The sequence below is a fragment of the Heloderma suspectum genome, chromosome 4, assembly GCF_057233095.1.
Source record: "Heloderma suspectum isolate Gila_16-S chromosome 4, 16-S_ref, whole genome shotgun sequence".
In the NCBI taxonomy this organism is placed as follows: Eukaryota; Metazoa; Chordata; class Lepidosauria; order Squamata; family Helodermatidae; genus Heloderma; species Heloderma suspectum.
Window position 1 is genome coordinate 188,195,865 of NC_139461.1, and position 18,605 is coordinate 188,214,469.

At 41.5% G+C, this 18,605-nt stretch overlaps 1 protein-coding gene across 2 annotated transcripts in view; it reads left to right on the forward strand.

Annotated features, from left to right (window-relative positions):
* Nucleotides 1-1,486: 1,486 nt before the first annotated feature.
* The window catches only part of WDR47 (WD repeat domain 47), a 45,750-nt gene continuing 28,631 nt past the window's right edge, over nucleotides 1,487-18,605 (forward strand). Inside the window, exons 1-3 of one of the 2 annotated variants that reach the window (XM_084851562.1) lie at nucleotides 1,487-1,850; nucleotides 15,554-15,720; nucleotides 17,734-17,817. In XM_084851562.1, the coding sequence (XP_084707688.1) occupies nucleotides 15,563-15,720; nucleotides 17,734-17,817 (242 nt within the window). In that variant the 5' untranslated portion in view covers nucleotides 1,487-1,850; nucleotides 15,554-15,562. The remainder of the gene's footprint in view (nucleotides 1,851-15,553; nucleotides 15,721-17,733; nucleotides 17,818-18,605) is intronic. The other variant, XM_084851561.1, reaches the window with a different exon arrangement.

An 18,605-nucleotide genomic window follows, 5' to 3' on the forward strand; every position in this document is an offset into this window, starting at 1 on the left:
GACTAATGGGGGAATGGAAAACCAGGTGAGAGGGGGAGTGGAATGGAGTATTCTGGAAAATGGCATGGTTGTCTGGCCAGAACCCTGAACAGGACACTACAACAATTTCTTGCAGGTCCCACTTGTTTCCTCTATTTCTGAAATTCAGAGGCAGGTGTTGGTCCATATGTCGCCAAAATGGCATCATGCACAAACCCAAGGGAGGTATCAGCAAGCCTGGGGAAAACCCAAGGTTTGCAGAAGTACACAAAAATATGTAGAACACATACCCCCACTCTGCCAGCTCAACAAGCATAGTAAGTGGCCATGGAATGTTGACTGGGGTGGGGGGCAAAAGAGGAATGGAGTAATGTGCAAGAGGTAAAGGCTGAGTGACTAGAATTGTGAACAGGAACACCCCACACTGGAACATTTTGTTACAGGACCCACTTGAAATAAGCAATACCTATTAATAGACATATCATCTAGTCTTCATATGTGTCCAATCTTTTTAAAAAGCCACCTTGAAGCCTTTTACATGGTGCACACACGCATATGTAACAAAATTCTTATGGCTGCTTCTATTAGGAAAGACCAAGTTCAGTAGGGAGGATTTTTTAGTGGCTTGAGTGGGAGGAATAGGAAGTGCATAATCCTTTCCCTGCCTTCCACTTTTCTACTGGAATTCCTCCTGCAAGCCAGTTTGGTCTCCACCCTCCCAAAAGATGTCTGATAGACTTGTATCTAAAGGTGGGAACCCGAATATCAGCAGTTCTGTCACCCTGAACAGCTTGGTAGCAGATTACCTAAAGGACCTCCTTCTCCAGCTCACATTAACCTGCCTACATATTAAGAACAGGCTCTGAGCTCTTCCTCTGCATCCCAACCCTCCATCTGAAGGCAAGTAGGTAGTGACTGGAAGCAAGGCCTTTTGGGCAGTTGCACCCCATCTTTGGAATCCCCTCCCGAGTGAGGTTTGCCTGGTGCCATCTTTGTATTATTTTTTGTGCCAGATGAAAACCCATTCATTTGCCCTAGCCTTCTAGATTGTCCGTATTTGCTGTGCTGAAATGTTACTCATTCTGTGGATACGACTTAAGGGTTTGTTGCATTTTATTCTTCTTCCGACAGCTTTGGCTGAAGAATGGCTTAGAAGCATACTAAATAGTGTGCGAGAGAGGCACAAACGAAAGGCCTTCATAAATGGCACCTTCCAACCGGTAAGATGTTGCCGGCACCCCTTGTGATGAGGGAAGGAAAACGTATCTGCTATGCATGTTAAAAAGTAATCACGTACTGAGGAGAAACAAAGAAGGGGCGAGGGCAGGGGGAGCTACGCGACGAGTAACTACGCTTCCTCCCTACTGGACTACCAGTACCAAGCCCCATCGCGCCTCTCCGTCCCTGCCGCCCGCCCCATCCACTGTGCTCCAACATGGGCTCGCAGCCAGCGAGCCTCCCTCAGAGACGCCGCTCCTTGAAGCCTCTCTACGCAGCCACCGCCCCTGCGCCGCCCCTTTCGTCGCGTCCCCATGCGGGCGGCTGCGCTGTCACCCCGCCCGAGCGCCGCCGGGCCCGGAGGAGCCGCTGCTGGGCAGTGATTGGCGAAGCCGCTTGACAACCGCAGTCAGGGCGCCGCCGCCGCCGCCGCCGCCGCCCGCGTTTCGGCAGCGGAAAAAAAAGGCACGGAGCCGGCAAGGCCGCGCTGGCTGGCTGCTGGTGACAGAAGCCCGCCGCCGGGCTCTTCCTCTCCCCCGCTCGCCGGTGTGAGGCGCTTGCCGCCATTTTGTGTGTCCGTCCGTCCGTCCCCCCCCTTCACCCCGGTCTCCCCTCGCAGGCCGTGCTTTGGGAGGGAGGGAGCCGCCCTTTAGGTGAGTCTCTTTCGTTCCCTTGTGGTCTAAAAGGGAACCTGGCCCGGAGAGGGACGGTGAGCCGGAGAGGCAGCGGGGCTTGGCTGGCGTGTGTTGCACTGCCTCCCTCGGTTGCTATTAAGGATGTGAAGCGGACTGAAAAATGGGGGGCGGCGTGGGGGGAGGGAGTGGGGGTGCAAAAGGCATGTCCGAGGCCTGAGAGGAGGCCCGGGTGTGTTCGGGGGGGGGGGGTTGGTGCCGGCGCCAGCCCTTGGAGGAGTTGGCAGGACAAGGGATTGACGCTGCTGCTGCTGCTGCTGCTGCTGGAAGCTGCGCGCTTGGCAGGCGGCGGAAGAAGTAGCGAGACCACAGCCTCTCTCATGCTGCTTTGATGCTGAATTGGCGAAAGGACCCTTTTCTTTATTACCACCCCGCACTTGCCTCTTGCTGGTTAGTGCTTTATTGCGTTGCTTGTCGCTTTTCTCTTGTAACCCCCCCCCCCCGCCGCCGCCGCCGCCGCCGCCGCGCAGGTGAAAGCGGTGGGTGTGTTTGCTGCCGAACTTGTTTGGTACGGATGGTATTGCATTTCTGTAACCTATTTCCAAGTCTCTGTTGAATATCTCCTCGTTTTCCTTTGTTACTGCAGCGCTGACAGGGGCAAATCTCCCAGAGTTTTTAAGCGCCTGCTACTCCCTTGGCTCCCTCGAAGTAACCTGTAACTATACTGGGTGCATAAAAGATACTCTGTGGTGTGCTTGGATGCTTGACAGATTGGATTGATATAATTTCATGCCTGAAACATAGGTTTGCAGAGTCACTGGTGGTAAAAATAGGTGTGATGCCTTAAGCCTTACCTGCTCTTAGATTTTTATTTTATGTTTTCGTGAGAAAGCATTCCAGGAATGCTGTTGCTTATATTCATTTCAAATCCTAAAAGCTTTTATTCACAAGTAATTTTACTGCAAAAAATGGCATTACTGTTTCACTTCAGGATAGTTCTTCCATACTGTTTTACCAGAAGGACACAGGGATAACTGATTCAAATATCCAATTCCCTAACACTCTTACAGTCCTTTGTTCACATGACGAGCTGCAGTGAAAGAAGGTGTGTGTGTGTGTGTGTGTATTGCTTCTTTCAGAACGTGTTTAGTGGCAATTCTGTAAATGTCCAAATAAAGGCTGAGTTATTATGGATACATTGTGAATAAAAGAAGGTGAACTTGACAACAGGCAGTTGCAGATGTTGCAGTGACTGTAGACAATAGCTCAAGACAATAATGGAACACTCTGTTCTTTGTTCACTCCAGTTTGCTGACAGTCTTAGTTTGGACATAAGTCATGCTCATGACTTTTCTGGAGTACTATATGTCATTGGTGTGTTCAGGTTTCTGAAGAGCAGTAGGTCATATATGAGAGTAGGTCACATAGAATGAGCCTGTGAATCATTCTAATTTCTAGATGATCTTGTGATGAGTTTTTTTAAAAACCTCCACCCTAATTAATGTCTGTATTAAATAATATATCATCTTACACAGGTTCCTGTTATACTCATCTGTTTTATTTTGGTTACCTAGACAAAGAATTGTTGGATGGCATGTTGTAAAAGAAGCCAATGAAAATAGCAGTATGCAAGCAATGTGAATGCAAAAATTACTAATTTGGGCATAAACAAAGGAATGTATAATAGAGATGAGTTTAACCTTTCCATAAGCAGAATGCAAAGGTTCTGGCTCTTCAATGCCCCTATTGGTGGCAGATAATTTAGGCACTTGCCTGTTCTCCAAGCCACCTCATATGTTTTCCTCCTGTGCAAGTATTTTTGCAAAACTTAGAAGGCATCCATATTTTCTAGGAGCCACTTGGAAAGAGGGAGAAACAAAGACTGATGAGCGTGCCACCAAGAGGTTCTTGCTGTTGTGTTAAGTTATTCCCTCCCCACTAATTAATAGTATGTAAAGGTGCTTAACTTTGATTGGACAGGCCTTACTGTATTATGGTAAGAATAAGTAGAATGGGTGCAGCAAAGAAACATGTATTTTGCTTTCAGTACATATTTATATGTGGAATAAATCAGGAAATAAATGGCATAATTTATTGCGGTAAGGGAGCAGTTTAGAATATATTAAAAATAATCCACATTAAAGGTTATTGCATATTGACTGTCAAATTCTCCCCTCTCTTAACAATAAGGAATCAATTTAGACAATGTAAATTTATTTGTTTATTGCCCTTTTAAAAGCTAAATGTGTTAATATCCATTTTGCCATTCCCTGATACAAACATTTGTCCTCTAATTAATTGGCTGTTAGGGTAATTTAAGCTAGACTGGCAGCTAGGGATCTAGCCACTGTTTTACTATTCCATTTTCAGCCTACACCTGTGTGTTGCAGAAATTGTACAGTGTCAGGATGAAGAAAAGAAAAAAATACTATACCCATTGACTATTCAAGTTTTTTCCTATTAAATGTCTTTTAGTTTGCTCATTTTTATTGTATACTGAATACTTGGTTAACAGTTCATCTAGTGATTTCTGTGTTGTTTTGGGAGACAAGTAACTTCAAAATAGTAATTTATTTTACTAATCCAGAGCTAGAAAGTCTATCTCAAATTGAGGATGACCTATAGATGATCCCCTTTTAAATACTAAAGAGGATTGCAATTTTCTTGTAAACACTTCAGTTTAATGATTTGAAGAGCTGAAAGTAACCAAAAAGTATTTGAGCTTCTATACTAAACACACTTATTAGGGACAAGGTGTAAGCTCCATTGAACACACTGTTGCATATTTCTGAGTGAATATATAGGATCATGCTATTAGTCACGTTGGTTCAATGCAAAACTGACTTGTCCTTTACAGATCATGATGATCCAATTCAATCCACATTGCACCACATAGTACATCAGACAAAGAAGCTTGAAAAATAAATAACATCAGATGACTCGAGCAATGAGCCAAACTACAAACGACTTGGAAAGGCAGAATCCTCTGTGTCTAGTACAGTAATTTAGATTTGAAATTTAATTTGATTTAAAGATCTAGAGTAATTTATGAAGGCACTAAATTAGATCTGGCTTCTTGCACAATACCAATAAGATTATGAACTTGTGATTTTAAAATAATTTTAATATATTCACCTCAAACAGTCTTTAAGAAATATATTACTACTTGTGAATAGCAGCTTTAATGCTGCCATCCTATACTCACTTATGTGGGAGTAAGACCCACTGAACTAAATTGAAAAACTCCCCACTTTTCCACTATTTGCAATTATTCAATTTACAGTGCAATCCTATAGATGTCTTTAGGATTGCACTGTAAATTGGATAACTGCAAATAGTGAAAAAGTGGGGAGTTTTTCAGACACGTTTCTCCATACTGGCCAAGTAGTAGCTATATTTGCTTTGCCCTTGTAATGTCTCATGCAGTATAGGCAAAGCTTGCTGTAAGAAGGGGAAAGGGCTTAGTCAAGAGTGTCTGTATTGACAATTTAACATTGGCAGAGATAGGCACTAGACAACATAAACATAGCCTTAGGTATTTCCACTTGTGTCAATCGGTTGCCATGTCCTTCCAATATAAGCAGCTCTCTGGGTGAAGTATACATGATTAATGTTTTTACAGTGCTGTTAAACACCAGACTTGTCTTGGAGTAAGAAGGCTGTGCTCTCTTTGACAAATAAATCAGAATCAGTAGAAAATCTGAAAATTTAGAATTATATGAAAAAGAAAGGAATATTGAATCCTTCAGTCATTCTGATGCAGTCTTGGATCATTTTGATGATGTGTGCCACATGTGCTGGCAATCTCTGGCATGCTAAGAGCTTGACCTGTATCATTGAGATTTTCTGGATGGCTGTTTATCTCAGTGTGATTAAATCTTCCTTGAATATCCCTTATCCTCTCATATATCAACTGATGAACCAATGTTGTGTTTTATTACTACAATGTGATACAATCATTCTACTTGAATATATTTACTCTTTGGGTAGCATTTTTAATTTCCAAGCTTTTTTCTTGTTGTTGGATTCTTTGGCAGAACTTCATTGTTTATCTTATTGCCTTGTGACCAAATGACAGACATCTTTAGAGCAACATATTGAATGAACTACAGTACATATAGAAGTGTTATTTGTTTATATTTATCAGTGCAGAGACCATTGCCCCAATCCACCTCTAGATCTGTGTAGACTATGTATGCTCATCTGAATATGCACCCTGTTGAAAATATGTAGTCACATAGCTAGTGGCATGTTCTCTTGAGGGTAGGGGTGGATACTGTTCACACTTCACATTCTCTACTATTCAGAGGCATATATCCAAGTACAAAATATAAGTATGGCATGTTGACTGTGAAGGGCACATGCACATTAAACTGCCTGTCTTTCTACACAGTATGTATAGGAGCAATCACCAAATTGTTACAGGGCTGCCCAGAGAATGTTAATTCTCCATTGCCTACATGGTGTAGAAAACATTTTAGGCTGGGAGAGGCTGCCACAGCAGTCCTGTAGTATCTGAGGCTCCTTGCTGGTGGCAGACAGAGCTGGAAGGAATATTGTGGTGTAATCTCCACAACATGTGCTACCTGTCTTAACTATTGAAGGTCACAAGAAGCAGCACATATAGCAATATTAGTGTTCTTGTGGTGCTATTTGCATCCTAGTCTCCTTTGCACAGCTTTCTGTGCGTGGGGAAAATATATTAGAATTGATTAATCTCTGTTCAATGACTATGAATGCTCAATTGAACAAAAGGTTAGAACAGTGACTCTGAAAACTGATTTTGATCTTTTTCTGAGATGAGTAGAAAATTCCTAAAAGTTCTGCCAATCTGGGTGAATTCAGATTCAATATGTATAAACTCATTGTGGAGCATGCACAACCTACGTGGGAAGCTGTAGCATATAGCCCTGTGAATGAACTGAATTTCACCATATCATTGCTGTCCTACATTTCAGTAATAGGGATGTGGTAAAACGTAAAACTCAAACTCATTCATGTGGGTGGAGGCTTCCAGCTTTCCACATAGATTGCATGTGCCCTGTGGTGAGTTTCCAAGTGTTTAAAAAAGGTAAAGGTAAAGGTGTCCCCAACCAGTCGTGTCCGACTCTAGGGTGCGGTGCTCATCCCCGTTTCTAAGCCGAAGAGCCAGCGCTGTCCGAAGACGCTTCCGTGGTCATGTGGCCGGCATGACTGAACACCGTGGTGCACGGAATGCTGTTACCTTTCCCGCCGAGGCGGTACCTATTTATCTACTTGCAATTTCTTGCTTTCGAACTGCTAGGTTGGCAGAAGCTGGGACTGAAGACGGGAGCTCACTCCGTCACGCGGCACTCGGGTCTCGAACTGCTGACCTGCCGACCTTCCAGTCTGCAATTCAGCGTCTTAACCACTAAGCCACTGCGACCCCTAAGTGTTTATCTTGTGGTAAATATCTACTCATATCCACCCAGATCCAGTTCACACAATGAAACAACCCACAGTTTGTTAACCATGGGTTGTTTGGAAGCAAATAGAAGTGAGCAAGCATGCTGGCTCCTGACTGCTCACCTGCATCTGGTGCGCCGCCCCTGGGTTGTTCTCCGTGATGGAATTCAGTTCCACAAGATTTTGAGCTTTCCCACATGAGGCTAAAATCCCGCATCCTTACCGGGGCTTCTGCTTCTGGATTCTTTGCGGGATTAAGATCGGCTCATTTATCCAGGTGGACACATGCTTTGAATCAGAGAGTTTCTGTCTTGGAAAGTTCTATATGTTTCATTTTATAGCCACTAAATGGAGCTGTGGTTATAGAGGAACTGCGCAATTTCACACAGCCAATATATTGGTTTAACGTTCCTTATCGGGTTATCGCTATTTTTTAAAAATGCAGGTTAAAGGTCAGAAAGCACAGGAGCTGCCCTGGAGGTTGATGACATTGTGTAAAGGACCCGCAGACATCTGTGAGTGACCAATCATGAGCGAGCAATAAAAGCCTCATGTTGAAATGCTTGTAGTGATGGCCACCACTTTGGATAGCTTTAAAAGGGGATTGGACAAATTCCTAGAGTTTAAGGCTATTAATGGCTACTAGTCGTGATGGCTATATGCTACCTCCAGTATCGGAGGCAGAGCTGGTTGGTGGGGAACTTAGTTGGAAAGGTACTGTTGGACTCATGTTCTGCTTGTGGATTTTCTGTCGGCAGCTGGTTGGCCCACAGAATGCTAGACTAGATGGACCCTTAGTCTGATCCAGCATGGATGTTCTTATGCTCAGCCCAGAGTTCCAGGTTTGGACATCACAGAGAATCACCCAGGGAGGAAATGTCCCTGGGTTGTTTAGCATGCTGGAAACAGGTGAACCTTCTACCCAAGGCTTTTATTGCCTGTTCATGATTGGTCACTCACGGACGTTGCAGGTCCTTTTCACAACGTTGTCAACCTTCAGTGCATCTCCCGCGCTTTCTGACCTTTAACCTGCTTTTAAAACTATCGGAGATAACCCGATAAGGAACATTGATCTGATATATTGGCTGTCTGTAATTGTGCAGTTCCACTATAACCACATTCCGGCCACCATTATGAATATGCAGCCCCCAATCAGGAGTTGCTGTAGCTTGTTGTGTCGTCCGAACCTGGCTGGCAGGGTTAAACAACCCCCTCGCATAACCCTAAAACAGACCGTGGGTTATGGGAAGGTTGTTTAACCCTCAAATAACTCCTGCCAGCTGAATTTGGACAACATGACAAGCCATGACAAGCCCCGGTTGGGGGTTCCATATCGATAATGGTAGCTGGCACGTGCTGCAGCTCCTTGCGGGTAAATTAACCCACAATGTGCTGTTGTGTTGTGCAAACTTGTCCGTTGTGTGAACCAGGTCATTCTCTTCTATAACTAGGATGTTGCAGTAGTGAAGGTTGCACCTTCCCTTTGGGGATTATGATACTACCCTAGGCTAGTTGCCAGTGAGCCTCTCTACAATATTCTTACATCAGATGACCAGATGGAAAAGAAGACAGGGTTCCTGCACCTTTAGGGTTCCTGTAGTATAACTATAAGGGAATAAAGTATAACAACAGATCCCAACTTCAAGTATAAGCTGATGGAATCTGAGCTAGCGGTGACCAACCAAGGAAGAGATCTTGGGGTTGTGGTGGACAGCTCGATGAAAATGTCAAACCAGTGTGCAGCCACTGTAAAAAAAGGCAAACTCCATGTTAGGCATAATTACAAAAGGAATTGAGAATAAAACTGTCAATATCATACTGCCCTTATACAAATCTATGGTGTGACCATGCTTAGAATACTATGAACATTTTGATCACCACACCAAAAAAAAAGATATTGTAGAGTTGGAAAAAATGCAGAAAGGGGCAACTAAAATGATCAAGGGGCTGGAGCATCTCCCCTATGAGGAAAGGTTACCACAGCTGGGCTTGTTTAGCTTGGAAAAAAGGAGGGTAAGGGGAGACATGATAGAGGTGTACAGAATTATGCATGGTGTGGAGAATGTGGATAGAGAGACATTTTTCTCCCTCTCACATAATACTAGAACCCAAGGTCATCCCATAAATCTGATTGGTGGGAGATTCAGGACAGATAAAAGGAAGAACTTCTTCACACAGTGCATAGTTAAAGTATTGAACTCGCTACCACAAGATGTAGTGATGGCCACCAATTTGGATGGCTTTAAAAGTGGATTAGACAAATTCCTGGAGGAAAAGGCTATCAATGGCTACTAGTCTTGATGGCTATGTGCTACCTCCAGTACTAGAGATGGTATGCCTATGTACACTAGTTGCTGGGGAACATGGGCAGGAGGGTGCTGTTGCACTTGTGTTTTGCTTGTGGATTTCTGGTTGACAGCTGCTTTGCCACTGTGTGAACAGAATGCTCGACTAGATGGACCCTTGGTCTGATCCAGCATGGCTCTTACGTTTTTATGTTATTTATAATCAGTATTTATATATTGTTTCTCATTTGAAACAATGAAAATTTGTGTAGAAAAGGGAATTCCAACAGGTGGAGCTTGCTATGCAAGGGTGAGAAAAGTTGTACTTGCTGAAATTCTCTTCTATACAATTTAGGGAATTTATAGGTGCCTTCTCCTTTTGTATCTGGTTGATCTGTAGACACCAGATTTGCAAATTTCTGTCAACGCTGTAATTAAAGCTGTTGCTTAGTGTAAATGTACCCTAGGCAATGTATTGCATATCATGCTGGTTTCTGCATAAATAGCATGTATAAATACTTAATAAAATTACTAATACTGTCTTGGAAGGGATATACACTGCCCTCCTTTAATTTGTAAAATTCATATCTTGGGGTCATATTTCACATGAATTATATCTGTAGTGTTATAATTCTAAGAAATTCAGTGGATAGTTAAACATGATGGGTTGTTCCTACATAGTATCATTTTTTTTAACATCCAAATAAAATCAATGTAGTGGTGTGGGGAAGGGAAGAGATTTAAGAGGCTGTGCTTAAAGATTATATAGCCTTTGTGCTAAGGATTGTCAATCAGTTAGCCCCTTTGAGATTCCCATCCCCTTCAGGGTGTATCTCCAAGGATCAAATGTCTGTCCCAACTGCTTAATGGGAGCTGAAACAATTATGATGAAATGTGAGCAGCTGCCTTCAACAGGAAAGACATCTCACTTGCCCAGGATCTTTGTGGGTTCCCCTCTGTCATATACAGAGCTATATAGTTGTTGTGAGGTTTTTTTACTGACACTTTCTATGAGCCAGCTGCCTCCCTTTCCTCCATGTATTTGTCAGCCAACAACATAGGACAGATTTATGAGTATGTCTGTCATTGGATCCACTAGAATATGTAAGTGTTCTAAAAAATATGAATGCAGATTAGAGCCAATCTTATTAAATGCAAAATGTTGGTTTTGTAGTTCATTTCTGTCAGACAACACACGCTAGACAGGACTTCAAATGCAACAAAACCTAAAATGCAACACAAACAAGGGAATAAAGTGTAAAGATTAGGATACAACTGGCTCTGCTAACCAGCATATCAAATCTATGTTTTCAAAATAAATTAATCCTGATCCTACACACACACACACACACACACACACTCAAACTTGTCATTGCTTCAGTTGCAAATCTACATACGTGCTCTTACAATTTAGATTCCAGGCTGTGGGCATGAAATATCTTTAGGTGTTCTGGAAACTGGCATATACACTACTAAGAATGAAAAATGGGAGTTGCTCTGGGATTGCAAAGCTGAAGGGAAGCGCACTCTGATGCAATCCATCAGCCACTGAAGGAGCAGCTGCTCTGATACTTGCTTTCCTCCTACCTCCCCATTCCTTTTTCATCATGTGTATTAGATTGTGAGCCTTCCGTCAGGGACTGACTTATCTTTTAATATCTGTGCAGTGCTTAGAAAAATTAGGCATGTTATACACGTTTAATAATCATCATCTTTAATACTGTGGGTCAGTGCTGCTAACAATTGAATGCTTATCATAATTTAGCTACAGTCTATGAGCAAGCATGGAACAAGCCTTGACTAAGCACGGTACCTATATTGTTTCCCCTGTAGGGTGAATAGCAGCTTTGTGAAGTGGGGGGAATTTAGATCAGGAAAGTGGTGTGAGGAAAGGGTTATGCTACTCTTCCAGTGCTGCAGACCCTTCTTTTAACTATACCTCCCACCCCTCCCCCATAAAAAAAAACCTTCAAGTGATAGAGTTGTGGATCTCCTGCTGTCTCATCTAATTTGGCCCTTTTGCAGACTTTTCTTGAGATGGAACCTGAGTAAGAGAGGACAGGAAAGGGGAAGCAGAGAATATGTTGTCATAGTCAGAAGATGAGTGTCTTTATTGCAACTCAGGATGATAGCTTTGGCATATTCAAATGGTGTTAGGGCCACTGTAAGCTGTTTTATACGGAGTCAGACCACTGATCTACCTAGCCCAGCACTGTGGGCACTGACAGGCAGCATCTTTCCAGGGTTTCAGGCAGGAATATTTCCAGCCATACCTGGAGATGCTAGGGATTGAACTTGGGACCTTCTGCATGCAAAGCATGTGCTCTATGGGGAAGCCATGGCCCTTCCTGCCATGTGAATATTTAAATAAATGATTATAATCCACCATATCCTGAAAACTAAATGTTCAAAATGCAAAATGAGTCAAGTCCTGTGATGAGTTCCAATATAGATATAAGCACAGTGAAGTATGTTGTTGTTGTTCAGTCGTTCAGTCGTGTCCGACTCTTCGTGACCCCATGGACCATAGCACGCCAGGCCTTCCTGTCCTCCGCTCTCTCCTGGAGCGTGCTCAAGTTCATATTCGTTGCATTGGTGATACATCTCATCTCATCCTCTGCCGTCCCCTTCTCCTTTTGCCTTCAGTCTTTCCCAGCATCAGGGTCTTTTCCAGGGAGTTTTCTCTTCGCATTAGGTGGCCAAAATATTTGAGCTTCAGCTTCAGTATCTGTCCTTCCAATGAGCACTCAGGGTTGATTTCCTTTAGGATTGACTGATTTGACCTCCTTGCAGTCCAGGGGACTCATAAGAGTCTTCTCCAGCACCACAGTTCAAAGGCATCAATTGTTCGGCACTCAGCCTTCCTTATAGTCCAGCTCTCACAGCCATACATTACTACTGGGAATACCATAGCTTTGATTATAGGGAACTTTTTCAGCAAGGTGATGTCTCTGCTTCTTACTATGCTGTCTAGGTTTGCCATAGCTTTCCCCCCAAGGAGGAAGCGTCTTTTAATTTCATGGCTACAGTCACCGTCTGTGGTGATCTTGGAGCCCAAGAAAGTAAAATCTGTCACTGCTTCCATTTCTTCCCCTTCTATATGCCAGGAAGTGATAGGGCCAGATGCCATGATCTTCGTTTTGTTAATGTTGAGTTTCAAACCAGCTTTTGCACCCTCCTCTTTCACCCTCAACAAGAGGCTCTTTAGATCCTCTTCACTGTCTGCCATTAGGGTGGTATCGTCTGCGTATCTGAGGTTGTTGATAATTCTCCCGGCAATCTTAATTCCAACCTGTGATTCATCCAACCCGGCGTTTCTCATGATGTACTCTGCATATAAATTAAATAAGCAGGGCGACAATATGCAGCCTTGTCGTACTCCTTTCCCAATTTGGAACCAATCGGTTGTTCCATGTCTGGTTCTTACTGTTGCTTCTTGACCCTCGTACAGGTTTCTCAGGAGACAGGTAAGGTGGTCTGGTATTCCCATCTCTTTCAGAATTTGCCAGAGTTTGTTGTGATCCACACAATCAACGGCTTTAGCGTAGTCAATGAAGCAGAAATAGACGTTTTTCTGGAATTCTCTTGCTTTCTCCATGATCCAACAAATGTTGGCGATTTGATCTCTAGTTCTTCTGCCTCTTCGAAACCCAGCTTGTACTTCGGTTGTTCTTGGTTCACATGCTGCTGAAGCCTAGCTTGTAGGATTTTGAGCATAACCTTGCTGGCATATGAAATGAGCGCAATTGTATGGTAGTTTGAACACTCTTTGGCGTTGCCCTTCCTTGGAATTGGAATGTAAACTGACCTTTTCCAGTCTTGTGGCCACTGTTGAGCGTTCCAAATTTGTTGGCATATTGAGTGCAGCATTTGAACAGCATCATCTTTTAGGATTTTAAATAGCTCAGCTGGAAGACTGTCATCTCCGCTAGCTTTGTTGTTAGTAATGCTTCCTAAGGCCCACTTGACTTCACTCTCTAGGATGTCTGGCTCAAGTTCAGTGACCGCACTATCATGGCTATCAGGGACATTATAGTTCTTCTGTGTATTCTTGCCACCTCTTCTTAATCTCATCTGCTTCTGTTAGGTCCCTGCCTTCTTTGTCCTTTATCATGCCCGTCTTTGCACAAAACGTTCCCTTGAGATCTCCAATTTTCTTGAAGAGATCTCTAGTCTTTCCCATTCTATTGTTTTCCTCGATTTCTTTGCATTGTTCATTTAAGAAGGCCTTCTGGTCTCTCCTTGCTATTCTCTGGAACTCTGCATTCAGTTGGCTATATCTTCCCCTTTCTCCCTTGCTTTTCGCTTCCTTTCTTTCCTCAGCTACTTGTAAAGCCTCATCAGACAGCCACTTTGCTTTCTTGCATTTCTTTTTCTTTGGGATGGATTTAGTTGCTGCCTCCTGAACAATGTTACGGACCTCCATCCATAGTTCCTCAGGCACTCTTTAAATGGCAAAACGTCACAATCATTAAGAGAATAAACAGAAAGGCTCTGAAGTAGAATAGCTGTATGAATGCCAAGGATGGAATCTCCATGCCTGGCATACCACAACTCTTGCTATAATTTTACATACATTTATTCCATCGGGTGACACCTCCTTATGATAACTATCTGTGTCAATAATATCACTTTTTTGATGGGTCTGTGTCACACAACACTCTTTCCCTATAGTTATCATTTCCATGTAGGAAATCATGTATACTTCGTAACAACTGACAAATACACATGTCTGTGTATACATGGGTGAGATCTCGCTGCAAATCACAATTTTTCTGTGCAGCTGCGATGATGGGAAGAAAAACAGAAAGAAACCAATTTGGATTTTCACAGACATAAGGTTAGTTCTATATTAACTGTTGGACAGAGGGACTGTAAACATTTATTCAAACTAAATTTCAAGTAAGAAATCTGACAACTTATTTTTAGGACACATATGGCTCAGTGTCAAATACAGATTTATAATTGGTGGATGCAGAACATCATTTATCAAGCTGTAATTTTCGACAGTATGCATACAGTATTTGGTATGCTGGTTGTTTATATCTTGTCAAGTGGTATGGACATATATGGTTAAAATGCTCACCTGTCACTTGATGTTAGTTTTCAGTTTGTATCCCACTTTGGGGGCAAGTAATAATATGTGAAAAGCTACTACATATCTAAAATATAAACTGTCATAATAACTACTCCATCCTCCAAACTCCTGGAGTTTTTAAATAGAAAAGCTCTCACACATAGCTTGTGGTAAAATGTTCACTCTGGTTAACTTCCGGGGGAAAGTATTTATTATAAAAATGCAGCAGCCACTAAAAATGTCTTGCTACTTCTTTTGTTTGAGTCTGGTTCACAGATGGTATTATAAAGAGTGCACACTCACTTGATCTTTGGGTTGCCAGTGGAATATAATGAAGAAGAAATGCCAAACTACATACCTATGTTAAATAACGTTTTGGCCTGTGTCTTGAAGAGTTGGATTTGCTAGAACAAAATGTAGGCGTAATATCCAATAGCATGCAGGTAGCAGTTTGCAAGTTTGGTCCTTTATTCAGTCATGCTGATGATCCATGATAAAAATTAGCACTTCTTTTCACTTAAGAATTATTCTAAAATAGATTATCATTATATATTTATTTTGGCAGTCTGACAGATAATCTTCAGCTTTCTGAATAGTCAAATGTTCTGCTTTAGGACATATTGAATATTCTTCTAAAAGTGCTGTTATTTAAATGTTGTTTATGCTACTACACCCTTGTAAACTGAAATATAAGTGAAACATTTATAGTCTCAATGTTAGTAGTCCTCTCAGTATGAAGGCAAAGAGCCAGCTGTGGATATACTTGCACAATTGGGCTGAATTATTAGTGATGCTATATTGAGCTGCACGATAAGCCTGCCAACAAACTCCAGTATGTTTAAATTAAACAAACTAGAAAATGCATGTGGCAGTGCTTATTTGCTGACATGATGTAAGTAGACCCAATCTGATATGTAACTTTCTTTGCTTTCCAGTCTTCCACAATGACGGCAGAAGAGACAGTGAATGTAAAAGAAGCTGAAATAGTCAAACTAATACTGGATTTCTTGAATTCAAGAAAACTTCATATCAGTATGCTGGCTCTGGAGAAAGAAAGTGGAGTAATTAATGGACTATTCTCAGATGATATGCTTTTCTTAAGGTAGAAATTATAGTATTAAAGATTCTGTAAAATAAGCTGAAACATTTTTAACTTGGTACTATAACTTTGACTGCTTTGATCCATCTTAGATTCAACCATATCTGGACTGCCCATTTCTATATGTGTGCTACGTACACTGAATAAATTATATCCATAACACTGTTTAAACACTAGATCCCTGTAGGCTGTGATGGTTTAATGGAAACAGTTCTTTACAATGTTCTGAAAGGCATCTTTCATATGAAACATGAATAAATAAAGATATTACTATATAGATTGTCTCTTAAAAACGTTGAGCCATCCGACTATCTCTCAGATGGTAGTGTCTAGGCACAAGAAAACATAAAAAACCCTGTAAGAGACAGTGACATATTTAACTTTACAGCCTGATGCTTTGCATATTTACTTGGAAGTCCCACTGACTTCAATGGAAAATATTTCCAATTAAGTATGTATAGGATTGCAGCCATAGTGCAATCCTTATCACAAATTTGGTGTAAGACAAAGTTAATTCCTCAGCCACATGGAATTAGATTTCCATTATTGACATCTCCATCTTTCTCTGAGATTAAATTAAACCCTTTCTCTGAGTTCCTTCAGCATCTAGTTGAAGAAGTGCATTCAGTTCACCTTGCTGTGAGAACAGACATGTCCTGTTAAGGGGGCAGTGGCTTATTCTGTATGCCCATTTTGCAAGCCGTGCAATGAATTTATTCTAATATCCTGCAAAAGGGGGAGATTTCATTTACGAGAACTAGAAGGCAGTAGGGAAGAAAGGTTCCTGGCACAGAGCAGTTTACAGCTCTATAATTGGTGGTAAAATGCAAGTTTGGAGTGTGTTTAATTAGGGTTTTTTTTACACATCTTTATTCTAGCTTTGGAACAGTTTATTTTAAATATAAGGTTATTCCTAAAGTTTTTATATCTACTTTTACATGTGCATCCTCAAGGTGAGACATTCTAATTTTCTTATAGCTGCAGTCACTATAACAGAGAGAATGTCCTACTTTTTGCATTATTATGGAAAAATTCTGACAACTTGTGCTAAATGATTTTCCATGTTTTAAGTACTGACAGATTCTCTGGTATAATATTCTGTGAGACTAGCATGCATTGGTCTTGTGTGTGTGTGTGTGTGTGTGGGGGGGGGGGGGTTCTATTAATTTCAGCATGGGGAGCAAAAGTCCTATGCTCCCAGGAATGTCAGTGCAGATTTGCTGCGTCCATTCCATTGTAATGATTAGGGGATCACATTGGAATTGTGGAATTCAACACATTGCTGAAATGAGGCAGTGACCCAGTTAAAAAACCCAGGAATTGCAGAAGGAGCAGAGCATGTGACCTGTGTACATGTCATTCCTGCTTTCAGTTAATAACCCAGGAACATTCCTGGGTTGTTTCATGACATCTGAACTGAGAAATTCTGTGTTGTTTATGGGTTAAACAACCCAGAGTTAACCCAACAACAAACCATGGGTAATTGTTGGAGCTTAAATAAATATTTCAAGAATGTGTTCACTCATGCTTATGCATGCCTAGATGGGAAAACTGACCAAAATTGTCATAACTAAGATGTATATAAAGAACAATCTTCTAAAATAATATCTGAACTTTCCTTTATGAGCAAATATCACTGTGACATTTGTGGACATTTGCCTGCAATGTGTAATTACATATGGCTTACAGTTCAAGCTGTTCATCCTTGTGATGATTTCTATGTGAATACCTTGAGGAAAAAATGATTAAAGGTTTTAAGCTCCCTGTCAAGGGTCTTTGCCACTTCTCAAATATGAACATTTGCTATTTGTTCTCAGAGAATGTGTAGTGCTACAAAGGCATGTTATTTACAAGGATTTAGGTTTTACTTTTATCTGTTTAAATGAGGAGATAATCTTATTAACTGCTTTCTAGAGCATTAACTTTGTAAAGCTGACTGACAGTTGCAGGCATGGTTTGGTTAGTTTTTTCAAATAACGTAATTCAATAAATATTTCTCTTTTTTTTTTTTTTAAGACAGTTGATCCTTGATGGTCAGTGGGATGAGGTTCTTCAGTTCATCCAGCCTCTTGAGTGTATGGACAAATTTGACAAGAAAAGGTAAATGAATAGCAATTTTTCAACACACTTGCATAGTAATGTGAGAAAAGTTATGGCTGCAACCTTCTTTATCCCATTTATGCAGGAGTGTTAGCTATGAACCCCAAAGTCTGGTACTCCCTGAAAACCTTAGTCAAAGTTTTGGGACACAAAACTTGGCCCAAAGTTTGACTTGTATTCCTACATTGAACAGGGGGTTGGACTTGATGGTCTCATAGGCCCCTTCCAACCCTACTATTCTATGATTCTATGAGTTTTGTGCAGTCATTTACAAGTGTGACTCTAACACATCCAGTCAGGGTTCCTAGTTAATACCCAAACCGATGTTGTCATTTCCCCTCAAAATATCTTCCAAAGCTTTGTGCCAGAAGCCCTAAGCCACCACCTATAATTGTGTACCTGACACATCTAATCGAGGCCTTTATGCAACACCACCAAGAAACATATACAAATGGTTTGAGGGGCATTTTATTACCCCAAATAAAATTATAATGTGTGTCAGGGTAGTTTCAACTGTCTTTATCCCATTGATGCAACCCTATAATTCAGAGTACTCATCGCTTACATACAGTTTTGAAACTAAAGATAGAATTGTGTGTCCAGCTATACCAACTTCTTTCCCATAAATTGGGAAAGTTCATATGGAGTTCAATTGAGTTCAATTGAACTCCATATGAATAACACTGAGAATTCATTATATAAATAGAAACAGAATAGCAATACTGGCACTAAGCTGTTATTGTTATGGTCAGGGAAACACAATACTACGAGTGGTAGACATGATTTTT